At 39.7% G+C, this 27,702-nt stretch overlaps 1 protein-coding gene across 1 annotated transcript; it reads left to right on the forward strand.

Annotated features, from left to right (window-relative positions):
• On the forward strand, positions 1-26,272 carry LOC1279687 (neurogenic locus protein delta). The gene is made up of 6 exons (XM_061656016.1): positions 1-1,678; positions 11,309-11,614; positions 21,158-21,221; positions 21,519-21,767; positions 22,226-22,280; positions 22,623-26,272. The coding sequence occupies exons 1-6, from the start codon at positions 1,619-1,621 to the stop codon at positions 24,964-24,966; spliced, it is 3,078 nt and encodes a 1,025-aa protein (XP_061512000.1). The 5' UTR covers positions 1-1,618; the 3' UTR covers positions 24,967-26,272.
• Positions 26,273-27,702: the final 1,430 nt, after the last annotated feature.

A 27,702-nucleotide genomic window follows, 5' to 3' on the forward strand; every position in this document is an offset into this window, starting at 1 on the left:
AGTGAGCGAAATGACGGCTGCACTGCCGGTTCGTAGATGCTGCGCTCATGGCGTTTAAATTACTTCACCTGTACAGCTACGAGCGATCGCGCACGAATCGAGATCCATCCGTACGGCGTGTGCAGCTGCTGGACGAAATGATATTCAGACAGAGAGCGCTGCAAGTGACTCGTTAGCTTTGCCAACTTGAGGACTCCGTTCTTCCTAGCCGCGCGACCGGCCAACTGTAGTTTGAACATTGTTGTGCGGTGCTGTTTCCGAACACAAGGGTACTGGTTGATGAAGTTAAAAAAGTGGAAGTAAATTTTTCCAGACTACCACAGTGCAGTGCCGTGCCTGCGTTTTACAGCCAAAACGCCAAACTGTTGCAATGTGCCGTGAAGCTTGTGTAACTAAAAAGTATGCGTATTTGAGATATTTTACGCTTGGATATCATCGCTTATGAAATACAGTGTTGAAAAGGTGCAGAAAACAACCACTTTCAAGAAGTTAACGTAACGCGCTCGGTAAAAAACGGTATATTTGGATGAGCTTAGCGGCCATCATTATTAGAGAAGGTTGCAGTGCTGCCGCTGCCGGGAGTGGTGAAACGAAGAAGCTAAGGCTGGGCTAATGAAAATAGCGTGGCTCGTACTCAACTGGGAGCAATTTGAAAGTGCATATGCGTGTGCATCATAATAACCGTCATCGTTAGAGTCAACCGTTGAAAGAAGGGTGAGACAACCAGTTTCACATTTTACTACACCGCTTGTGGCCAATTTCGGGGTAGCGTTTGTAGAGTGGTCCTTTTAACCTGGCCTAGCGGTAAACTGGATAACTGCTTTCCGAAGACGCGTACCGTTTACGCTTATCAACGTTAGTGTTGGAGTTTGCGGGTGCGATCCCTTTTACCCTCCTACGCCACGATACAGTGAAGATGTTCGTGTGAAAATTTCGGGTGAAATTTACTAAAGTGCGCGCGCGGCATTGTATTTTGTTGTTAAAGCGAAAACGTAAAGTAGGCAAAAGCGCCTCGGGAAGAAATCCAAGTGCCACCAGAAAGCGGCCATGTGGTGCTAAAGCAAAAAAAAGAGAGAAAAAGTGCTATAGCTAAAACGTGTTCATCTTTTTTTTTCCTACTTGGTTTGCCTGTTAATGTGTGCAGTATGGAGAAGCACCAGCAACAGCAGCAACAGCAGCAGTAGAGAGCTGCAAAGTGAGTGTGCGTAAGCGAGTGAAGTGAGCGTTGTTTAAGTGGAAGGGAGAAGGGAGAGTGTCGAGGGTGACCCACAGTGTGCAATCGTGCACGCAGGGCAACGGCAATCGATCCTCCAGTCCCTGGCAACGGTCGATCAGAGCTCGTGCGAAGGAGGCAAGAAGGGCTGGCAAACGGGTACAAGTGAGGCGGAAAACGGAAAGGCGAACCATAGCTCGCATTTTTCTGCATTTGCTTGTATTTTCATTTTTACTTTCCGTCGCCTCTCTCTCTCTCTCCTTCTATCCATTTGTATCTTGCTGCCGTGGGCCCGGTGTTCTGTGTTTGTGAAGTTTTGACCGCGTATTGGAATTTAATTCCCTTTCCCCACATTTCCGTCAAAGCGCGCGCTCACGCCGTGGCTTAACGTTAAAGACACATACAATGAATTGGATTTACATCTTAGCCTGCATTTATGTATCATCACAATTTCTGCTGCTCAAGGTAAGTTGTGAGGTGTTAGTTAATAAACATTTGGCCCATAACCTCCAATATACTATCACGACTGTCTATAGCGTTTACATTGCTTTTCGCCTTCTATGATTCTGCCTGGGTTCGTTGATCGAAGCGGAACTATTGGAGAGTGAAGTAAAGTAAAAATCAAATTTAAATAACAAGGATTGAATGATTGGCTGATTGCATTTCAGGAAAGGTAAAGAAAATAATGGCAAAATAAAGGAAAAGGGCAAACAAGGAAAAAAGCTTCATTTTTTTCTTTCTCTCATTTGGAAAACATATTCCAGAGCTAAAAAAAAGCTCTATCCCATCGCTGCGAAGGAAATGCACGATTCAATTCACGCTATGTGCATCCATCAACAGCGTTGGATGAACGGCGCACTCTAAAATTCGCCCAAAACGATCTACCTTTAATTTTCACATAGTGAGGAAAGCGTCTTTGCCATTTCTCTTTTGATATGTCTCTTCTTTTTTGCGTTTGGTTGTATTATTCGCCTTCTCGAATGCTTCCATCCAATGCGAATGGTGCAATTTTTTTCGTCTTATTTCGTTAGTCCTCCAACTCCAACCCTTTGCATCATCATTCACAAATGTATTTATACGGGTTTTTTTATGTTTCCTTTTCTTTGCGTTTTTTTCCTTTCCCTCGGTTTCTTTCTACCCATTGCTCGCACGAAAGGTGTACTTTAGTATGTCAGCATTCACCTCGCGAGAGAGTTAAAACGATGCCACCTGGCTATGGGTCGGATGGTATAAGTAACAAATGCTGTCTACCCGCCAATGTGTGCGTGTCATGGCGAAGCTAGCGAGCCGGCTTACAGCTGTGTGGGTACGGCGACGGATACCGTATATGCATTAACACACATACACTAACAGACACGCCGCTTGCCAGCAGGATTTCTGCGTTAAATATCTGGCATGGTGGATGGTAAACGTCTCTGCTGGCGTTGTTTCCACCAGTTAGGAGAAACGCGATTCTCTTAAAATAGGAAAAATCATACAATGCACACAATATTAAACGTTTTATATAAGCTTAATTTTACCAAACGACCTAGTGGCAAGAATGTGGTGGTTAAAATGTTAATTTTTTGTGGAATGAGTTTTAACATTTTCCAAAAAGGATAGTTTAATGATGAATTTAAAAAAAACGGGGAAATAGATTATTAGTTATCTTTCGTCCTCACCCACGGAGTTTGATTGAGCTAATAACTTTTTATCAAATAAACAAAGGTATTTGAAACGGGGTTTAGAAAAAAATAACCAAAAGAAACTATTCCTGCACTGTTTTGCCCATGGCTTTTATGTTTACATGGGCGAAAACATATGCTTAGTTTTAATTAACATGCTGCATATGGGCAGCAAAGCAAGATGTTCTCGGATAGGGGGAATGTTTGCAACAATGGTTGTATATGTTCAACGTTAATGTTGTTAGGTTGATCATGTATAATTTTTAAAGTTCTCCGTGAATAACCATTTTTGGCAAACTTAGTAGAAATTAAATTTTCTTCTTTCAACAATTAAAAAAAATAGTTGCGGTTGTTAAATAATGTATTGACCGGAACATTAATTTTAAACTGGTTTTATTGGTTACAAAGCATATAACAACTTTTTTGCTGTTGTATAATGTATTTGTATTGTAAAATATTGTATAAAGTATTTAACAGACTTTTTTTTAAAACTCAAGCAAGAGTACATTATCGGAAAGGCACATTTTAAAATTATTTGTAAGGATGAAGGCTTGTAAACCTTCTTTTGCAAATAATTCTCTTGAAAAAATCTATCGAGCTTCATTCTGTCTACCTGCTCAAAGAAAGGTTCGTCCTTATCCGGATTTTTGGATAGAGCAGGGTAAGATTATTTAATTTTTTGTTTCTGCTCTGTTCGTTCGCACACTGTTCATGGTGAGCAAAAGGTTTTTTTTATTCTAAATTTTCAGAAAACTGAAAAAAACGTGATCGAAGTAGTAGTTCTTAAACATACGGTTAGAAGAAGAATTATATGATAATGAATATTTTTTACAGATGTTAATATGCACAGATGCTGTATTGCTTCACATGACATGCAACATTTGTTTATGGTTATATAATATTATGTATATTGTATCAATTTGTAATATTGATAATTTTATTATTATGTTCCGGTTTAAGGCATTTGGAAACGCAGCTCTACAAAAGAATTTCAACAAGAAAGAAGATAATTGTCAACGATTGTGTCACTAATGGAAAGCAATTTTGGACTACGGAAGACGTGATTTACCTGAGTGGATCCACTTTAAACAACGATTGTTAATATTGTTGGTTGATGGGAGGTTAATGTCACTAGAAACGGTCATGTACAACTTTGGGACATAAATACTTTAGAACGAAATGTTCCGAAAATTTCTTACTAATTTCGTTGTATTTTCCTGCCTGTGATGGAAGACTGCGCTGGGAATGTGATACATGGAGCATGGTAGAAAGAATTCAGAAAAGCTGTCGAGATGTTCTCGATCTTGCAATCACAGAGAAGGGGCTATTACTTAGAAAATTCGTTTGGTTATAGTGTCAAATCATCGAACGCTTCGGCCGCGTAATCGTGAATTGTTTGCTTGGAAACTTCTTTTTATTGTTGCTGCTCAACAGCAGCTTCTTTACAAGCTTTTAAAAAAATCTCTCTTGCTTCCTTTTTTTGCATTGAGCACAACTCGGTGATCTTTCAATGGATGGGAAAATGTTGAGTAGCAAAAGCGGCAAAAGAATTGGGTATTTTATTTTTTCTTGATTCTGTTTTCGTTTCTTTCTCATAGTAAGATCTTTTGGAAGGTTCTCTTTCTTGTTATTGTTGTTTGGCGCGTCAGTTTTTCGTCGCTGTTACTGATGTTACTGCAGCAGTGCAATGCACCTGGAGTGTATCATCGTACCGATTCTGCATGCATCTACGTGTAAAAGTGTGGGTCATTAGGCATATATCATGCACAATAATGAAAATAGGGACTATCGTAAATATGCATGTGAACCGTAATTAAAGCATATGCATAGTCAAATATATGGTGTAAAACAAACATTGAATTGACGATGGTAGGTATCACTATACTTTCTGGTTTTTTTTTCGAACGGCATGACGGTGCACTCATTGGAAGATGGCAATGATGTATTTGACAGTCAAAAGAAAGATTTACGTTTTGTAACATTCGCTCCTACCTCGATACAACCTATGTGTGTGTGTTAGTTTGCATGGATTGAGGTGACTTGAGAGGAGAAGTAATCTGTCGCTGATCAGAATCGTTGGAACTCGCGAGCAAAAAAAAATATGTGAACCAAGGAATTGATGCTAAACGGTGAAAAGAATTGAAAGGAAAAGAAAAACAAAAGCAAACGAAAATTAAAAGAGAATCATAAGGACCGATCTTTAGCGACCGCGTGGTGCACAAATACAGGTTTGGATGAACTGACGGAAGAACAAATGCTTCTTCTCGCAGGAGAAGGCAAAAGACCAAGACTACAGCAGTGTGATGCACACGTGATCGCACGCGATCTTGCCCAGAGAAAGAAGCACAGGCTGTGCGGGGCGGGCGGCCAGGCAGGCTGGCGATTGGGTCGTGGTGCGGCTGGCAAAAATCGGTAGAATGAGTGCGCGAAGTGGAATGGAGAGGGCCGGATAACGCGCAAGACGCTAGAAGTTCTTGCGTGGTGGTGGGTAAAGCAGCAGCGCGCGTGTTTTCGTCCGCACAGGTAGAGGCAACAGACGAAACAGCAGCAGCAGCAGCAGCATGTGCCAGGTGAAGGAGAGCCAGCGAGATCGAGTTGCTTTGTGTGTTGGTGTGAGCGGTACGCGTGAGTGAAGGAAGTGTAGCTATAAGGACCGATGTATGTGGAAGGGCAACAGAACTAGCAGCAGCGGCGGCAGCGCGCGGTGGTCAGATCGTGTAGCTGTAGCTGTGTGCACAGGAGAGAGGTGGCGGAGGAGAGAGGCGCATGAAATGGATGAATTGTTTCCCACGGTTTGAACGAACGGATGAGCGAGCGAATGAACGAATAAACCGGCAAAAGCTGTCGAGAATAGCAATAACAGCAGCAGCAGCAGCACCAGGCGAGGGCAATAATAAAAATAGCATCAGCTCTCCAGGTCGCCTGCAACGAAGGAGCGGATAAAACGCAACAAGGCAAAAGAAGACGAACGAATGAGCGATCGGGTAAAACGCAAACGAATGTTGAATTTTTGTTGGACCCAGATGAATGGAACGAAGTAGGAGGAGGAGGAGGAGGAGGGTAGGAGGACGAGGAGGACGAGGAGGAGATGGGGCATCGGTGGGGGAGGAAGCCTGGTTGCTGGCGATGGGTGGCAGGTGGCGTGCGAATGAGCGAAACAAGAAGCTTATGACGACATTAAAACAAATGCTATGTAATATCAAAGCTATAAATGCTTTTATATACACCCATATACGCGCACGCTCGATGTGCCCCAAGTAATGAGAGAAAGAGAGAGCGTTGCTAGTGTTGGTGCCTAAGGAATTTCTAATATCTATTGCCATCTACTCATTTGGTTGGGCGTATTACCCTTCTTTTTGCTGCAATTTTCCTAACAAAACAAAAATACATTGTTGCATGTGGAAGAAGCAATACAGAGACTCGCTAGACAAAACGATGGTGAAAGATTGGACAAAAAAGCCAGTAAAATCGGTCGGTAGAGAGTTGCATGTGTGAGGTAAAAAGGAAGAAGATAGTATGCGCCGGGTGTGTGTGTTGCTGCAATGCACTACCAACCTGGCAAAATAGGTTTGCAGTTTCTTCGGGCTGTTGCGAACGATGCAAAGGATTATGATGAGCATGTAAATTCATCTCGAGAGCTTTCGTCGAGCTCGAACACAAACACACACACATAAATATTCGCTAGACGACCCCCAAGTGGGACCGGTTCTTCCCTTCACTGGCGGCACCAGATTGTGAATTCCATAGCCCCTCGTTCGCTTAGGAATGAATCATCATTTCAAACGTATCCGTTTACGTACTTTATGGCTGCATCACGATGACGATTCTTATTGAAACAGTGCTATTAATTGAATGCTACTACTTATTGTAGTTAGTTCTAATCTCTGAGGTCATATAATAAAGCATCAAGCTAGCAACTTGATGATAGTGTCAAAGTGTCAAAAACGTGTATTGTAAGCAGCCTTTGACAGTTTATTTTGCAGGGTTCCAGTGTGAATTTTCCTAAAAGTTAGTTTTATTTATTGACTGCTTCTCGAAATTTTGGATTTAAAACAACTTAACCATCGTTCAATACGCGTTTTTAATATTCAATGTTCGCAGAAAAAGAAAAACAACTGGTTTGATATGTTTTCCGGCAGCAAATACGCAATGTGGTAACAAAAAAAAACTAAAAAAAACGTTAAATTTCAACAAAACACCTTTTGAACCCTGAAGAATTAATAGACAGAGGTAAACAAGCACCGGGTAGCGTGTAGAATTCGCAGAGAATAGGTAGTTATTCAAGTACAGATTAATAGAACGAAATTGATCAAGCATTGATCGTCACATCAAAAGGAAGAAAAAAAAAACGTATAACCAGCGCGCGTCCTAAGATCTCAGGCTTTCCTTCATTGAGTGGTTGTTAATGGTAGGAGCCATGTACAACACTTTGGTTGATTGTGTTGCTGCTTCGGGAGGATGCTCTGAAAGGCGAGAGAAGAAGGTGTGTCTTGTGGGTGACTGTGCAAGAACTACTGCTCGGGGCGTCCAGTATGTATTAGTCGGCAGTGTTTTGGTGTTGAGTCTCGATTATACTCAAGCGAAGAGGAAACACCAGAAGAGAAAAGGATGGTGTTAAGTGTGGTCAATCCAAAAGGGAAGGTGTAACAGAAGGTATGCTCCCCAAGAGCCGATGGTTGATTGCGATCGACAAAATTGATTGTATTAAAGAAGATGGTATCTATAGTTTCTGTAGGAAAAGGGTGAGAGAGGGGGCGAAGAATGTGTTTGCGCACATGTGTATTTGTGAGAGAAACAGAGAAATGGCGAGGAAGTGATTTTGTGTACGTTGCTTGCATACTGTTTGTGATACAAATAATTTGGCTCTTAGCGGCGTGCAGTTCGAATAGCAAACTAAACGTGGGGAAAGTTGGGAGCAAGTTGTGAAAATTCGTCTGTTGCTTCTGCCAAATCCATCCGACAAAATAGCAAGCGGAAGGGGAAAAAAACACCGTGAAACAAGCGTACAGAATCGCATTTAAAATAAAATGAAAATACCAATGAACGGCGGAAAACCTCCGCTGCTGCTTCGCCCTTAAGTAGATGTAACAATTCACGTTGCTTTTAGGGCCTTGCCATCCAGCGGAGCCACAGCCTACTATCGAATAGGAGCGGCAGGCAGGGCATGCATGTGCGTGGGAAGATGTGGGGAGTCGCTCGCTTTTTGTCGTCTCCCTTTTCCAGCCCTCCCTCGCTAGAGTTTCGTTTACCCAGAGGTGGTGGAAGAATAGAAGTGAGAGAATGCTGGAGTGATGGTTTTGGACTATTGATGGAATTGCCATTAATGCGCCTATTGAAATGAAGAGGTTTGTTAACCGACTTGTGCTGAACCGGTAAATTTGATCAGTAAACTCATCAGACAGCGATCGGGCGAAGAGAGATCGACGGCAGAGTGAACAGATAAATGAGGAGAAGGGCGCAGAAGAGCATATGATCATTTATGCTGGGTGGGCGAACGATGTGGATCAAGGAAAATCAACTGTTAGTGTTAATTTTTTATTTTTGTTTCTCATTCCCCCTGGTCTCGCTATTGATGTGGTTGATATTATTACTTGCTTTGTTTTCTTCCTTTGTTGTGTGTTTACACTTGTAGTGAGAAAAGATTAAGGCATAAAAAAGGTAAAGAAATAACCTTCGTTGCTCGACCCCTTTCACCACTCCAGTTTCTGGTGTGAGAAGCGGAGATGGGCCTTTGGCTACTGAAGAAGCAAACTTTTCTTACCGGTTCGCGTAATCATTCATTTGCCAGATTTCATTCCTTATTCATTTGGCTGTTCGGACGTTTGTTTTTTAATGTGCTACTGAGGATTGCTCCTCGCTCACGTCACCCGCCAGGAGAAGCTAAGGTCTAACCTGGAATCTTACCTTACTAAAACCGTGCATTCCCACCTTCGGAACACAGATTTTCCTATATTCTTCCCTTGCTCCTTCACCATTCTCTTATGGTGTCGTGTTTATTTATCGAAACTATCTTCTTTACCTTCTAACGTCGTCACTGCGGGAGTGCGCTCTTGGTTGAGTGGAATATTGTCTCTGTGTGTATTCGGAAGATTGAAAATCAGGATCACCAAGCGCTTGATGATGAAACATTATTCATTCTTTATCGTTTGATTGAAAGATTTCTGTAATTGTAAGATAATGCTTACATCCGGAGAGCATTTATACATTCATACAATGACCATATTAGCTATTAAGTTAGAATGTGTAGTTGGAGTGGAACAATTTATTTGTGTAATTGACTGCGTATAAAGCTACAGCATCAATTAGACACGGTTATTACCATTGTCATTGTTTTTATTACTTTGGGTTTGGCTGAAATACCTACTTAATTAAAATTATCAAAATAAATTTGCCATTACTTACAAGTTTGAGGATGCAAAAAAATAAGAAACTATTTTATATATATATAAACAAGTATATACATATGTATATGTATATGTATACATATATGTATAATTCAACCACTTGAAGCGCACATCAGTTCAAACCAACACTAGCGCACACCAGCTGTTGTTTGCCGTTTCGTAGATAGTTTTTTTGGTTCAGCTCCTTTTTTGTGTACTTCCGGTTGCTTGTTTTGCACCGGATGGTGGTGAAAAGCTGTTGCTGTTTCTGCTGGTGATGGTGATTTAGTTTTATGCCAGATGCATGCGTATTTTAGGGACAGACACAAACACACACACCCAGTGTTCTGCAGGTAGTCTCTGTGCTTGCCGGGAAATAAGATACAGGAACACACACACTTTCGAAACGGTCGCACAGAAAACAGGAAATCTGCCACTTCCGGTCTACCCTGTTCGTGTCCTTTAAGAACAGAAGACCATGAGCACGCGAAAGGAAGAATTCGGGCTTTTTTGTTTGTACAGGTAGAGAGGTATTAAAAAATAATGTTAAACTGGATTTTTTTAATGGAATAATTTCTGAAACGATGTGATTATTAATCACACTCAATTGCTGGATAACTTTGTAAAGAAATTGATCGGCTATTTTTTTATAAAAAAATAAAAATAAATCTTATATAATATTTATAGTTTCTTTGTAATTTACATACCAGACAAAAACAAATATGTTCAATTAGTGCAAATATTAATTAAGTTAAGAAATAATTGAGTGTTTGATTGTTACTATGCAACCCTGGAAATGCAGATTCCTGTGGAGGATATTACCTGATTTATTGTGCAATGGAAAAATTGAAATTCTAAATTACTTTTAGTTATTATATTACAGCGTTTACATCAAATAGTTACTATTTTGTAATGAAGATGCAATTTGTGTGTAATTAAATGATACAAAATCCCTTTATTATTCTATTGGTGCATTCTTATTTTCGTAATTATTCGATTCTATTCTTCTACAATAAAATGCTCCCAAACCTCGAAGAAACCCTTTCGTTTACTTGTGCACATAAACTTGCAAATATCACAACATAAAAAATAAACCATGTTCTCCGTTTATCGTTGTGCTCACTTTGCTTTGCTGTAGCTGTTTGTAGAGCTTATGCCCGTACCTTGGAATTTACCTTTAGTCCGGTTTAATATGGAACATTCTCATTCGCGGTCGTTTTGGATTTAATTTGGTAGTTTTATTATCTGACAGTAATTGGGATCCACCTAAAAGCGGACGACGGTGAGGTTTAGTTCGATCCTTATCATTACCAGTGCAGCTTAAAGTGTTTATGGTTTTCTCATGACGGTAATTTGCCGTGGCATCTTTTGATTTCCTGTTTTGCTGGATAGTTTTTGTTTTAGCTAGGCTATCAACTCGAAGCTCTTTTTTAAACTTTTCCATTCCTGCTTTTCTATTTTATATAAAATATGAACATGTATAAACGTATGTTGTGAACATATTCTGTTTAAATGCTATTTACTAATATCAGGTGGCTTAAACAAGATTAGAAACATTGTTTATATTTCTTTTCACTGAGTAGGTGTATGTGAAAGTAGTAGTTGTACGATGTACGATGGTATTGTCCTTTTGATGGTCGTTATGTATCAGCTTGAATGATTAAATCAAGAGAACTTTTTTTCGCATGTCTTTGAAGTGAAACGTGTGTGTATGTCATTACAACGAGTTCCAATGTGCAGGAGAGAAGTCAAATGTGGCATTTGCTTGCCTCTTCATGTGATGACGGTGCTTGCTGTTGCTGCCGAGGTTCGGATTGCTTCACAATTACTAACGAGTATTACGACCTTTTACACATATGCTCCTTTTATTGTATGCTTCAATTTTATGTTCCTATCTGCATACATGATTCACTCGCTGTTCACTTTGTGGTGATGCTTTTGCGTGAATATATTGCATCTGAAATTTGGTCTTTAATTATATCCTAGCCCTTTTCTTTGTTTCCCATTTTCCATTATTTATCTCTCTCTCTCTCTATGTTTTTCCATAGGTTGCCGGATCGGGGCTGTTTGAGCTGGAGCTACGCTACTTTCAAAACGAAAAAAGCATCGACCACAATGAAAAATGCTGCTCCGAAAAGGCGGATGCGCAGGGCCGCTGCATCGGTACCTGTAAAACCAGGTTTCGGGCTTGCTTGAAGCACTACCAGGCCACGATCGATACAACCTCGCCCTGCACTTTCGGTGACGTCATAACGCCTGTACTGGAAGGAACGACACTGAACTTTACAGCGATCTCGGGCGCAAAGGAAGGCTTCACAAATCCGATACGATTTCCGTTTGAGTTCGGTTGGCCGGTAAGTGGTTTTTGGGCTTATTTACAAGTGTTGTTATGTTTTATGATGTTTTTTTTTTTGCATTTAGTGTTGCAGTGCAATTATGGGGATTAGTTTAGTAACATTATATTAACAAATATTATTGAAATTTTTTACCGAACCAATGCAATGCATTAATTGTAAACGTGAGATGTGATTGTGGCTTTCACTCTTCTCGGACATCTAATTATTCATATGCATTACATCAGATATATACCAACTTTGAGGCTATGTGGACAGTTATTTAGGTCGCGTATATGAACGTCTTCACACATGAGAATACTACTTCGCTATGCTGATGTAAAAAATCTTGCCGATATCTAAAAAAACATGGAACAAACACATTTAATAATTGCTGCCACTGGAAGTACTAATATTTATAAGTAATAACTATCATTATTTATTTTCAGTACCATATTAGCCAATATTGGCAAGCAACCTGTCAATTTTATTACAGAATAAAGACTTTCAGTGCTCCTCATACAATTTACGTTGTTTACTTGTATGCATGCTTTTACAATAATTTCTAATAAGGCACCGATCTGATTTTTTGCATAAGCATAACTAAAGTGTATTCTCATCTTTGTGTGAAGAAAGTATTCTGATATGTGGTTTAAAGAACTGTCCAGAAAGCTTCTAATTCAGAAGATGAGTGAAAATATGACGTGTCCTACTTTGAGATGCCGCCACTGTATACCCAGAAGAAGGGAGAAAGAAGTGGTGAATCTGTCTTTTTTGTCATTTTTCATAAAGAAGACTCATACCAGCTGCTTCCTCCCGAAAATTGAGATCGACACCCGGTAGGATGTGTTTCGACTGTTTCCTAGCTGAGTATATTATTTTCGTAGCATGTTCAATCTGTTTCCATCAGGCCCATCAGGACATGATGTTATTGGTTTCGTTGTTGTTTTTTCATATATTGCCGGAATTGAATAGTGGGACATGTGAAATAAAAAATAATTATTTTGTGTTGTTTGATACAGTTTTTGTACAGTGGATTGTAGTTAACATTTTACACACCAACAACACGGCTGCCAATTGTTAATTGTACATTAATCCCCTAAGCCGAATCTCACCTGAAAATTCACCAGGGTTTCTGTAAGCGCCTACCAAATCAACATTTTGCACATCACAAGCAAGTGGGTAGGTACCGCATTGTTTTGTTTTGATGTTCTGACTGACAGATCGATTTGACAGAATGAATTGCTGCATTTTCAGTAATGTTTACTAATATCCAGTGTTGTTTTACTAATATCCAGTGAAACGATTAATTTGACACTTATTTTATTGATTTGATATAGTAAAATGTGTATTTCTGAAATGCATTCAGTAAATTATTTTGCTGAAAGTCAGTAAAAACATGGCATTCATGCTGAAAACCAGTAAAATTTTCTATTACTGAACCTTTACTGAAGCCGAATCAGAAAATTTGCTGTGTAGGCTCAATACCTGCTGGTAGTTTGATGCGTAGCCTTGTATGAAGTGATTGTAGGGATTGAGTTGCTGAAAATATATCGAGGATCACGACAATGACAATCAGGTGGCAAGTCTCAAAATCTCATGAAAACTAGATAGAATCTAAATTTCCCTCATTGGCTGAAATATAGCTGAAGAAATGACAATTCATTTGTTTCATTTGAGCAACGCTACTCACGCATTTGAAGTTCTACGTTGCATACCTTGGAAATGCTCGATGCAATGCAATGTTTTCTTTGGCTAAGCAACTTTTGTCGTTACACAATTCAATACGCACCCCAACTTAGTAGTCAACCTGTTTCCTCTCAAAGGTTTGTGTGACGGTGTACCCGTGTCTGGGAAATTGTATTTAAAGGTAAATCAAGTGCAGTGTTGGTTGCTAAGACAGTTGCGAGACTCATTTGGGACATGCCGGTGTGTTGTGTAGTGTATGGAAATGCATAAAACACCCAACACAACGATGCGCAGCAGTCGTTCTGCCCAACTGCTGCACGAGAAGTGTAAGCAGCAAAATGGTGTATCATGTCTGCAGAATGAGAGAGTACACAATGCGCGAAGCGGGAAAGGTCGATCTTAAAATGCGCCATGTGGCAACACAAATACACAAAAAAACTGCTGGGAATAACAAGCGACATAAAAAAAAACAAAATAAAAATGAAAAAATCCCAAAAAGCACAAGCCTTGTAATAGGGAGAAAATACACAGCGAGAGACACGCATAACGTAGCGGTTGGCGGCGGACTAGTTGTCTGGTTCGTTTGCTCCCAGGCAGTCGCCAAGCAGGACGCAAGGGCCAGGGTACGTCTTGTGTTCTTCACTTTGTTGGGAACATCTGCTATTCAGGTTTTCGAAGCGTCGTTCGTGGTATGTTATACCGTGTGCGGTGTGCCTACGGCTACTGCCAAATGTTCGTCGACATTTACGTTGGTTTAAAGCAGAGGTGGCAAACTTTTTTTTCATATAGATAAGCACCACTCTGACATGTGACATGGAAAAGCGTGCACAGTTCAGATTTCGAATCTGTACTTTTTTAGAATAGGTTTCTATCACATACCATTACTTACTACCGTAGTTTGTTGAAATTATGTAAAATAAAAAATAATAAACAGGAAAACACACAGCAATATTAAGCAATTTGCATAAATTTTGTAGGAAAAGAGCGCGACACATGGTTATGTATCTATACACACTGCTAGAATTTTTATATGTCCGTGTAAATTGCTCTGAAACTCCCAAGACCCGAGACAATCTCGTATGGTATGGTGGTGGCGTGTCGTATGGCACCTTCTGGCGAACGATGCCAGATTCATAAAAAAATGCATACTTTGTACACTAGTGAACGTATGTGTTGGAGTACTGGATATTTAGTTTAAACATCATCGATTAATCATATAAAAGTGATTTTTTACTTTGTTCATGGTTGGAAAACATTTTGTTATGCATATAACACGAATATCCATACCATACTGGAAAGAATAAAGACCGCCAGAAAAATAAGCTGACGCTTTTTGATAAACAAATTACGAGTGCGCTTGAAAATGTCCTGTTGATAATAAAACACATAGAATGTGGAATTTTGTCACGCAACTATCGAGAGTTTAATTAAAAAGCGTTAAACTATTGAATTCTGACAATTTAAATATTCGTACTAGTGCAGTCCTAGGATTGTTATTTCTTCATCATTATAAACTTGTTTGATCCTCCAGGTATGTGTGACTTTTTGCACCAATACCGATATATTTGCTGCCTCTATCAAAAAGTTGGTTTCCTTGGCAACGTTAATGTGATCGTGTGCCCTGAGCACACGACATACGATGAGTTGATTTCACTCAAGCCGGACGCACAATGTTGGTATTGTAGTCTATACTGGTATTGATAGCATCCAGGTTCTTCATTGGCGCACCCCATAAAACGTTCGTTTGTACCTTGGGTTGCAAGGAAGGGAAAGTAGTGTTGAAATTACGGTGGCATCGCGCCTGTTGCAGCTGCTCGTCGTACGATGTCCTCTGTGGCGACGTATATATGTACCCTTCTAGGTATTCTTTAAAATGAAAACAAAAATTTATTAAACACTTATTTTGAAGATTACAATTCGGTGTATAATTCTAGTACATATTTTAATGCAAACTTATTGCAGCAAATTCAATTTTGCTGAGTGTAACACTACCCGCGATTTGCCAAAAGTTTATTTTTATCACTAATCACAATAATTTATTTAAAGTACAGATTTGAAATATTTGGGATAAAATTATGAATAGTTTTATATGTTTTTTCGTAAGAGAAAATAATGTATAATATGTGCATATTTGGCTCTTTAAATATGTTTGCACGAAAAAGCGTGTGATCAGATATGACAACGACGGGGTTTCTCGAAAGTCACCTCCCTGTGTGATGTTCGAGCACTTATGCGACATTCTCCTTTAAGACCTAGAATGCCGTTTGCGGTACAAAGAAGAATGTGATCGGAATGTTTGTTTCCTTGATTTGCTAAAGTATTAAGTATTTAAGTATTAAAGTATTAAAGTATTAAGTATTTAATGATTAGTATGCATAATCTTCGCATTATTTATATTGTATTATCCTTCGATGCTTGCTTGATTCGGTGAAATTCATCTTTTAGCCAAGTAAAACAGACGGTCCCGTGGTACATTCGTCGATTCGCACGATTTAACAACATGCCCGTCGTGGGTTCAAAATTCATATGATCCGTCCCCCCATAGCAAGGACCAGCTGCGTGGTACTAAATACTGGGTTTACCAGTCCAATAAACAACTGTCTGCTTTGTCGTGGTTTTCATTATTTTTTATATTTCTCTATTGATCGAAAAGAAGATGATTTTTCTAGATTCAACATAAGCATCTTTCGTCTCGTAAATCCATTACTAGACTGATCTAACTTTCATCGATATTTTTCCTTTGTACCTTTACCTGTGTCTACTAGATTGTTTTCCTCATTCGTTTCAACCAACTCATTATCTATGCCTACTATTTGTTTTGACCTCTTTTTTTTAAACCTTATCCAAATTATATTAAACAATTTCAAACATATAGTTCAACTCACTCTCATTCCCAACACGCTTGTTTATAACCAGGGATATACCAAAACGGATATTTTCGAATTAGTTAGCAACTATGGATGCCTGACGTTTAAGTGACTCTAGTAGAATATATCTTAAATGTAGAACATAGAAAACATCAGTGTCTTAACTATTAAAAGCAAGCGTTTAACCACTTTTATAACCATTTATGGTTTTCAGTATATATGTATAAATCATTTGTTGAATATTAAAATTTTTATGTCGCTCGCCAAAACAATTTTGTTAAAAATGTTACCCGCAGATCGAAAAAGTTTGTTCTACTTATGAAATAGTGTTGCAAAAGGCATCTTTGTTTTACATTAGCAATACGGCTTGGCCGTTGTGAAGGAAACCAGTATAATCGTATCTTTAGTATGTATTTAGTATTCGTCTGCAGAATCTGTTTATTTTATTGATTCATAATCTATACAAATTCTGGTGATATGAAAGGGGGAAAATAAAGGTGTTGAACGATAGTCTATAGTCGCAGTATATATATATTTATTTATTAAATATTCTATTATGTTTTTATCACTTTCTTATGTTTGTTGCAGTATTAATAAAATTAATATTATGTTCTACATTCCAGTATGGTTTATACTGCATTTTGCTTGAATAAAACGAATGTGTTTGAATCCGTTTTGTTTTTTTTTTTCAAACAAAACAAAGCGTCCCGAATCTGACAGTTGTGCAATCGAAGATGACAATTGTGTTATTATTGGAATTGGACAGATAAGCTTACACCATCTGACGTGTGATCTAGTGGTGGACAGCGTTGTCTATTAAAAAAAGATAATTGTTATAAACAAGTGGAATGTTGTTTATTGGACTAGTAACCCTTGTATGTCTCGATAGTCTGTATAGGCGGCATGTCTGCGTTTGTCGTAACGCCAACAAGAAATCAGATAAAACAGGATTTATTTAGTATATAGTAATGGAATGCTTCATGCACTCGGTGAAATGTTTCAAGTGCAGAGGACAATTTTTCAGAACAGCGGTGGATTTTGTGAAAAAGAACTCCGTGATGTTTTATTAGTTTGGAGCAATAAAACACATGTTTTCAGAAAATAGTAATTGTATATTTGACGCTGTGTGTTTTTTGAACCTTTGTTTTACGTTCCCATTTTGAATAAAGAATGATTGCATTCAAATGCAGAAGGTTAAAAACAGAAAAAAACAGGCGATGATTTTGTTATTCATTGCAAAAATAAATGAAATATGGACCAGGCCATTCTTGTGGAATAAAAAAAATTAAAAAAGGCAAACACTTTAATTTTTGTTAAGTTACTAATTGTTGTTACTGTAAGAAGAACGGAACATTTTGCTTTCGTATGTCGGAAGTGTTATTTGATGTAGGGAACGGTCCGTGTTTAGTTACTGAAATATAGCGATGTACTATGGAAAATGAAATCAGAGAGAGACAAGCACGAGTTCTGAACATAATGAATTCTTCGCTGTGAAATGAAAAGCCAAGAAATGGATGTACGACTGTTACAATCTCGTCCGGACTTGCGTGCTGCCACAGCCAAGTCGATCAGGTGCAAGGTGCAAACGGCAGCACACGAATGGGCTACAATTACAGCAGCGTCTGAAAAGCGAGCAGTACCAAGCGAGCATTGTAAAAAAGGTAGACAAGACTGCAAAAAAAAAACAACCAAAACAAATCACCAACAACAAGTAGACAACTGCAACGTCGGCACTGTGTGGCGACATATATTCGATGGAGTGACAACGATGACGACAGGCTGCTTGCGGTCCATCTGTCGCCACCGTCGGCATTGGATTCCAGTCCAAACGGATAAAGGGTTGCTGGCAGCACGGAGGAGGAAAGCCGATGGTCTGGTTGGAGAGGGCGAGTGGGAGAAGATGGAAGATTTCCAGTGGACCAGAATGGTAATTGAAAACAGCAACAGTAACAATAAAAAATCCAATCTCTTTTCCTGTCTAGCACAGGTGAGCAGCAGCGATTTTTTGTTATTGTTGGAGAGAAACAAAAGATGAGATAGAACCAACGAATTGCAAAAATCAGCCACCCATCAAAGTAAGCCATCCGAGCAAAAGAAGAACTAAAACAGCGTTGAGTCGTTCATCAAAGTAACCATCCATCCAGGCAGACCGGTGTGCGCGGCACACGCAGGAAGACGCAGCCAAAGGCAGCCAACCAGCATAATCTAATTGAGCTCGAACCAACCGCTGGCAGCCGTCGGCGTTCCGTAGTCGGTCGGGGTCGTGTTGGATGGAGCCAGATGGAAAAGTTTATTTTTACACTCGTATATACATACACAGTTATGTTGTATGTGTGCGACGTACAAAACATATACAGAGGACGCGAGAGAGAGAGAGCGAGAGAGAGAGAGAGAGAGAGAGAGAGAGAGAGAGAGAGAGAGAGAGAGAGAGAGAGAGAGAGAGAGAGAGAGAGAGAGAGAGAGAGAGAGAGAGGATCGAGGTTTTGCGTTGTTTGATATTATTTTTCGTCCCCATTTTTCGGCCAATTCCACACTCTGCACTTCTTTGAGCTTCCCATCCACCCAACATAGTATCATCTTCCATTCTCCGTCACCTTGGAAATGTTACCGCTCCGCATGATTCCTTCGGCACTATCTTTTTCGTTTCCTCTGTTGGCGCTGCTGGCTACAGATTGACAGTGTTAGTGTATATTTAGTTAGGGAACGGACCTTTTTTTGTATGTAATTTACCTACGCTCTTTAACTATCCTTACCAGAGCCAGATGTCACGCGCCACATCAACGAACGCATCCACCCATTTTGGATATACCTATCGTGGGCACTGGCATACATTTTGAAAATGTGTACGGGTCATGTTTAAAGGAGCGAACATCATGGGGAAGATTGAACGCAATCAAAATGTAAAAGAACACCTGGGATTTATAATGAACATGTTATTCATAAACATGAAGAAAGAATCGATACATAATTATCGTGCTTACTTCATATCAATATTTTAGTGAAGCTTATCACCGCGACAAGCTTTATTGCATATCTTAATTTATAGCTTAATACATAAAATGATTTCATTCTATGCTCTTCGTTGGCAATTATAGTTGTCATAGATGCATTTCACACCTCGTTCGAATTCAATGAGTTGTACTGTTGCAAAAATTCACACAACAATTTTGATTATTAATATTTTAAATCAAAAAGTGACGATAATATTTTATAAAATGTTTGTAATTGCTTTGAGTTTGTTCAAACGAAAAACGTTGCGTAATGTATAATCACGTTATTCACTCAAATACGTAAAGTGTGCTTATGAGAATTTAAAATACTTTACTACATTTTTCATTTCTTATATTAAGATATGATATACCTAGCATTGTATAGTCGATGCTCTCATGAGCAATTTTAATATATTTGTTGTATTATTTTTGTATAAAATGTTGTTGGAACTTCTTAGAATAGTATTGTATGATTAAAAATACAATATTGTATCTATTAGGATCGTTCTAATTAGCGTGCGATCCTTAATCAGTATGTATCTGAGTGTATCTGATTCAGATTCGTGAATCTGAATAAATTATCGAAATGAAATGAATCGGAATCTCGGATGAAAAGATGTATACTTCTCAGAGATTGATGAATCTCGTAAGGTTCATTAATGTCAAAGATTCATATACCTTAACCCTCTTCTTCTTCTTTGTGTAACGACTTATGCGGCCATGGAGGCCTATAAGGCATTCGAGACTTATAATAAAGTTCTACGCAATCGGATCACACATCAGTCAATGAAAGGGGGGGGGGGGGGGGGGGTGTCCATGCAAATTTAGATCCCACGACAGGCATGTTGTTAAGTCGTGCCGAATTGACGATTGTACCACGGGACCCCGTCCCGAAAATTAATATCTTAAAAATCATTCATCTCAAAAATATCATAACGTTTCATTGATTCATGAACGTTTGGAGATTCGATTCGAGAATTGAATCACTCATCGCCGAAGATTCGTTAGAATGAATCTCTACAAATGATCCATGAAGCACAACACTAATCTCGATGCATTCAGTTTTCATTTTGTGTGTTATAAGGAATGTGCAAAATCAAACAACAATGATGTTCCCGTTAACTGCCATTATATTCCGGTACTGTCACAAAGAGCAGGGTTTTCACTAAATGTGTTAAAATTAATGTTTGATTTATATAAACCCCGATGAACGTAGCGTTTAGTTTTTCTGTTCAGCTTGTATGGAATAAGCAGAAGTTTTCTTGTTCGTATAAATATATTCACTATTTTCGTTGTATTTGGTTTCACAGTTTTGTGATAATTTCATAGGTTGATGTAGTTTTTTTTTCCAATAAGCTTGTTGCAAATGCAGTGTCAAACCATTATTTGGGGCGAAACATGGCAGCTCCTGTAAAGCTAGTCTTATTCTGCAAAACAGGTCTACTATGGAACATACCAACGGGTTACGGGGTCGCAAGTGTAACCCACTATACGCATACCATAAGTTTGCTGCTTCCTCTCGCACGAAGGTGCGACGCGGAGTATAGTGCATTTGCAAAATACGGCACATGGAATTTGCCAAACCTCCGTCATTCGTTAGCATGTGCCGGCTACCAAACATTCCATAGAACGTGGGAGAAGAAGTACGGTCGGTTGGTGTACTAGTTAGCAAGTGTATTGTGACTTGTTCGCAAAAAGCTACAACGAAGCAAGTTCCAAACGACCTTCAGTGGAAGTGGCCGGCTAGTAGGACGCGCGGTATGTGACCTGGTGGCGGTGGATTTTTAAGCCAGTTTGTCAAATGTTTCGTAAGGGGTTTTGTTAATTGTGTAGCATGTCTCGTCGATACAGAAACGGGGGACCGTTCTACAGCGTTCACGGAGGTACAGCAACCACATGGCCAATCAGGGGGTTAAACAAGGGAACGAATGTTACTTAGTGGTGTTGTTGTCTCTAAGGTTTCTACAAAAATGTATCACTGAACTTAATCCATAATTTTTCTTTCTTACTTCTTTCAGGGATACTTTACACTTATCATAGAAGCGTGGCATGATACAAATGAAACAACTACTCGATCTCCAGGTAAATACTTACATTAGCTTTCGTTAGACTTATTTAATGTAGCGTGGAACCAATTTTTAATTGGTTAATTTCCATTCATTCGAAGCTTCATTTCGGGAGTATTGATGGTTTCTTCCATAACACACGCATGTATCCGCTTCAGGTTAAGGTTGATGTCGTTATTTGATGTAAAAGTTCACAACAACAACAACAAAAAATAATTGAGAGAAAAACAACTTCCACAAAAAGCGGGCTGTTTTGATATGATGCTACTCTTTATAAACTAATAATTATGCATTTCTTTTCTCTGCGTAACAGGCACCCTCATTTCCCGTCTCTCAATTCAACGTATACTGGAAGTTTCGGCCGACTGGATGGAAGACAGTTACAACTCATCGCACACGATGATACGGTATGCGTTCCGGGTGACGTGCGATCCGAACTACTACGGTGCAGGCTGTGCCAATTTGTGCCGCAAGCGGGACGATCAATTTGGCCATTACACCTGCTCACCGATCGGTGAACGTGTTTGTCTGTCCGGCTGGCTGGGAGAATACTGTACCGTTGGTAAGTGCTTTAGTGAAGGGGCACGCGCGTTTAAAGTATAAACCACCGGTTTAAGACATCGCTGCGGGTATTGCGCTAAGAAAATGGGTTTCCCTTTCTCCTTCTTGCACGAGGGGTATCACATAATATTGCTTAGAGAGAATGTAATATACTCGTACAATTTCATAAAATGGCGATTCTATAAATGAGAATCTGATCGAAGATTTTTGGGGGGTTAAACAGAAAGTCACAATTTTTAGAAACAGCAAGATCAAATCAAAAGGATGAAGCATATGCCATCGTTTTTAATGAGACATGATAAAACTTTTATGCACAAATTGTATTGAATAGAATGGCATGGATGTATTTTAATCGTATGTTGTTGTGTTTCTCTTAAAGAAATTCGCAAAAAATGATCGAGAAATAGAACAAAAAGATTTATCGGTTATTTATTTATTTTTTTTATTTCATCCATACAGCCCAATGCACTCCGGGATGCCTTCACGGACACTGCAACAAGCCGAACGAATGCATGTAAGTATTGCAACTTGCACCATATCACGACACGCTCACAAAGCATATATTTCTTTACCTTTGCCTTATGTCACCTTCACCTGCAAATACCCTCCTCCTCCTCGTACTCTTTGCCATTTTCCACCTTCTCCTCTTCCCGATACTCCTCCCATTTCTCAGTCACGGGGCGTCGAATGCATGCAAGCTCTGTGTGCAATTAATGCACCCTTCATCTGCGCACTCCCGTCCTCCTCTTTCGTTTGTTCGCTACTGCTGGCATTTTTAATGAGCAATGAGAAGTTTTTTTTTTAATATTTATCTTGCTTTCTCTCTTATATTTCGTTTGTTTGCTACGCTTCTTAGTTGCCAATCGGGATGGAAAGGTCCGCTGTGCGACGAATGTGAACCGTATCCTGGCTGCCTGCACGGTACATGCAAAAAACCCTGGGAGTGCATTTGCAAAGAAGGCTGGGGAGGGCTGTTTTGCAATCAGGATCTAAACTACTGTACCAACCACAAGCCATGCCTGAACGGGGGCACCTGCTTCAATACGGGACAAGGTTTATACACGTGCCAGTGCCGTCCGGGATATAAGGGTACCGAGTGTGAGCTGAGCATCACGAGCTGCTCCGATCACCCTTGTTTGCATGGAGCCACCTGCACCTCAACAGTGGATGGCGAAACATCGATGGACGCTGACGGCCGCAAATATCAGTGCCATTGTGCGAAGGGCTGGATGGGGCGGCACTGCGAACGGGAGGCTATAACATGCGCGGAAAAACCTTGTCATCAAGGAACGTGCGTTGATGTGACGCCTTCCTCATCTTCATCGTCATCGACATCAGCTAACTTCCGCTGTGACTGCCCACCCGGATATAGCGGGACAGCGTGCGAGATCAAATCTGGCGAATGCTATTCCAACTACTGTGCCAATGGTGGTACCTGTCACGTGGCAGGATCATCTTCATCATCCTCCGCATCATCATCCATCATGGCTTCTTCGCAATCATCGTCATCATCCTCGTTATCGGCGCTTTTCGGATCGGGAAATAGCAACAATAATAATGACGGAGGGATTGGAATGCTAATGTGCCTCTGTCCGGATGGATTTGTTGGTGATCGCTGCGAGGAAAATGTAGACGATTGCGTCGGCAACCTGTGCTTGAATGGGGGCACGTGTGTCGATGCAGACAATCACTTTAAATGCCAGTGTGTGCCCGGATTCATAGGAACACACTGCGAGGAAAAGGTGGATCTCTGCCTCACAAAACCCTGCGCGAATGGTGGCATTTGTACGAATCTTGAAAACGATTACCGCTGCCAGTGCCGCGCAGGCTTCACCGGTAAGGATTGCAGCGCGGACGTGGACGAATGCCACTCTGCCCCGTGTCGGAACGGTGGCACGTGTATCAACAGGGTGAACAGCTACCAATGTGTTTGTGCTGGTGGCTATCGTGGACACTCCTGCGAGGAAGAATCCGCTACCGTCATCCAACGTGATGCGGACATAGAAGGGAGTGAATTTCATCATCACCACCATCATCCGCAACAGCAACAACGGCACAGTGGAGGAGAAGGAGTTGACTCCAGCAGTCGCACCGCGGATGGGTTGAGCAGTGGTCAAATCGTTTTAATAGCGATGTTCTCCATTTCAACACCACTGTTGGCGTTCATTGCGACTACGATCGTTATCTGTCTCAAGCGCAAGCGCCAACGGGAACAAGAAAAGGATGATGCGGAAGCGAGAAAACAGAATGAACAAAATGCTTCCCACAATCTTTCCGCATCCTCACATCACCATCATCATCACCTGCAACAGCAGCAGCAACATCAGCAACAGCAACAGCTTCACCATCAACAGTCGTCGTCGTCGTCGTCGTCCACGTCTTCCGGTGCTCTGCTCCATTCATCTTCGCAACAGCAACAACAACAACAATACCATAATGGATTTCACAACCATCTCCAGTCCTCAGGCCAGAAGCGGAATAGTAGCAATACACTTTCAAACTTTGACAGTTCGCATCATATGATTAAAAACACGTGGGATAAGAGCATCAACAACATGCCGTCACCACCAACAACTGCAAGTGGAAGCGGCGTCAGTAGCAGTGGAGGTGGCGGAACCGGTGGTTGCAGTGCTGGTGGAGTTGGTGGAAGTGTCGGGTCCGCAGCACTTTTGCTCAGTGGAGCAAATATGGACGATAATGGCTGCCTCATTGCTTCGGCGGCGGCGGTAGGTAGCAATGGCGCTGGAAGTACTGGAATGGGTGGCGTCGGTGGTGCAGCTGGTGCATTATTGTATTTGAGCACTTCCGATGATGGACCGACGATGGCGTCCTGCTCGACATTACAACGTGCCAAATCACAGAAGCAGCTCAATACAGATCCCTCACTGTTGTTACAGCAGCAGCAACAGCTTCAAAATCATCATCATAGTGTGATATTATCACAAACGTCGGCTTCATCTCTACATCCGTCAGCAAGCGCGGCATCGGTAGGAGGGGGCACTGTATTATCGTCGCCAGTGGTATCCTCTACGGGTACACCCTGTTCCAATGGAAGTGGGAAGGATATGTTTGACAAACGCATATCGGTTCTATCCGAATCGGGGAGATTATGTCATCCTCGGTGGAACGGTGCAACTTCAGCTGGCGTAGTGGGAGGCAGTCCTTCGGTTGTAGGACCTTGTAGTCCACCACACATTTAACCACTATCGCTTTGTTACACTGTAGGACGCAGTCAACAGCCGTTCTATTTAAGTTCATTTCAACCAAAAGAGATCTAGAAAAGATCAAAAACACATACATACACACACGCACATATATCTTTATGTATATATTTACATATATATCTGTGTGTGTATTTACACACTTGAGTTACTGAAAATATGGGTGTCCGGATCTCAGATACCAATCATGCTTTAAATACAAAGGACAAAGTGTATAGTATGATTGATTTTATGTCTTTTGCAATCGTAGTATATGACAAGATCAGCCTTCGGGTATGATCAGACGTGACATATCTGCACGAATATTGTCCTATGGTTTCCTAGTTATTGATCTTAGGATTTTTATTACTTTTATTTCTTTTTGTCAAATGCTATATTGTGTGAGGATTTTTTTTGGTACTTTTTATCAGTCACAAACTTTGAACAAATGATATTCTTTCATGCTTTCATCGCTCAACGCAAAATATTTGTTTGTTTTTCCATCACCGAAATATTCAATAGAACCGTTGCATTATTATGCAATACCGTTTTTTTCGCAGCGGTGATTTTAATTACAATAAAGTGGGAAATAACTATGACTTTATTGCAATGCTGTTAATGCGGCACTGAGTGATGATATTGTGTGTGTTAAAAACTACAATTATTTAAGTGAAGTTCCTAAACAAAAAAACACGCACTTTTAAAACATAAAAATTCACATTTTAATATTATGTGAAATTACCGTAAAATCTGATAAATTTTTCATCAAATATGTGTATTGGTATATTGTTGCAAATTGCTATTAAAAAATAATGGCAACATTATAAGCAAGAGCGTAATAAAGCTCTAATTTGAATGCAATCAACTAGGGCATACATTTTTGGTTCTCTGTGACACGGCACATCTTTCTTTTCTTTTTTAGTTCGCTCCAATTGGCCAGTAAGTACTTAATGGAGCGAAATCCTTTAACATACATTGTTGTTGCTTTTGTTATTCCTCACAGTTATACAAAAACAGTTAACTATTAGGTTTATTTTCACACCGTCATGGTACAAGAGTTTTGTTAGAACAACTCGTCATGATGATTAATAATAATTATAGTTATGTAATTCAGGTTTATGCCGTCAGTGTTTGTGTGTGTTTTTGTATAGAATGGAACAAAAAGAGCGCGAATTTAGTAGAAGTATTACAATCAAGCTATCTTGATTTGCTTCATCGTCGTATTAGCTTATCTCGATATTTTGCCATGCAACGTGTTATATTAAAACATTTAGAGAAATATCATACAACTTTGTATAAAAGAACATAACCATTGATGTTTTCTCTTTATGTTATTCCATGTGTGTCAATTTACAGATTATCTCTTCCGTTCTGTCTCCTTCTTTCTATCTCTCTATCCCTCTCTCTGTCTCTGTTTGAAACTTACTTTTGTTAAATGAATAGTTATTATCCACCAATTACCAATTTCTACACAAAATGTGAAGCAAGGCTAAAACTGAAGTTTTGTTGCTTTTGTGATTTTACCATTCACATCGTATCGTTTTGTAAACCAGAAAAGATTTTGAGGTGAATCATTGAATACATGACAGCACGGTATTTATTGGATGTAAATGCACAATTGTTGTTGTTTTTTATGTGCCGTTCATTAATTAATGTACGGCATAAAAACAATTTCCTATAGAAACAAACCTAGATCATTAGTTTTGCATCATCCACATCAATGTAAAAACCCCCTCTGATATCAAACGCGGCCACATAGCATTGAGCTGGCTTTATCTAACTCTCATGATCAGACTGGGCACCAAAGCAACAAAGGTTCTTTCAAATGAATTTATCAGTATCATCAACATATCTTTCTTTTTCCTTTTTACACAACTGTAGGATGCTTCAATACGTAAACTTTTGTACTATTAACTTAAAAAAAGTTACACCACCTTTGGTAAATAGTAAGTACCAGGAGTCCACTATGCTTTTTTGTGGCAAAAAATGTGATACAGTATAGTATATAGATAACCATTTAAAGAGAAAATGAGAGGTAATAATAATAATAATAATTACAATAATGTTTCATACGATGAAAATCAAAGGGAAAGTAACAAATTGCGTCATGTGCGACTTTCTCTTATTATACTTAAAGTTTTGAAACAACTAAGCAAGCATTCGTAAAAGGAAGAATGGAACCAAGACTAAGTCAATTATTAAGAACACTCTGAGAATGAAACTATCCTACGCTAGGAGTGGACAATGCATGGCAGACTTGAAAAGAAAACTTAATAACAATTACTAATGCCCATCTCTCCAGTTAATGCCTAAGCCAATAATCCATGTAGAACAGCCAACAGTAAATAGCATTACATCGTTATAAGGCAACGAAATGACTGAACAGAAATTGTACATGTTAGCGGATATTATTATATTACTATATTGACAGGAGATGAACAAGTTATTGATTATTTGACCGATTAAGAAAATAGATGGTAATATTATACAGAGAAAAAAAACATGTAATATTTTTCGAGGGGTGCAACCATTTTTGAACGCTTATTCTATTGAAGAGCGTACGTAATTTCATTGCCCTGCATCATAACGCGAAGATTGGAATTGGCTCTTCATTCTGTACATGGAGAAAATGTATTTGTATCTATTTATTTATCGCGCTTGCTTCCAAGTGCGTATTCCGCAAGGAGTGAATGTGAAAGATCAGCAATGGTTTGGGTTGTGTACCATTTGAATCAA

Source organism: Anopheles gambiae, chromosome 3, assembly GCF_943734735.2.
Source record: "Anopheles gambiae chromosome 3, idAnoGambNW_F1_1, whole genome shotgun sequence".
NCBI classification, from domain to species: Eukaryota; Metazoa; Arthropoda; class Insecta; order Diptera; family Culicidae; genus Anopheles; species Anopheles gambiae.

Bases quoted from the DNA above. Each gene is read 5' to 3' on its own strand.
- LOC1279687 (XM_061656016.1), top strand. From the start codon at position 1,619: ATGAATTGGATTTACATCTTAGCCTGCATTTATGTATCATCACAATTT. The intron at 1,679-11,308 runs GTAAGTTGTGAG...GTTTTTCCATAG, and splicing joins CACAATTTCTGCTGCTCAAG to GTTGCCGGATCGGGGCTGTT. The intron at 21,768-22,225 runs GTAAGTGCTTTA...TCATCCATACAG, and splicing joins GGGAGAATACTGTACCGTTG to CCCAATGCACTCCGGGATGC.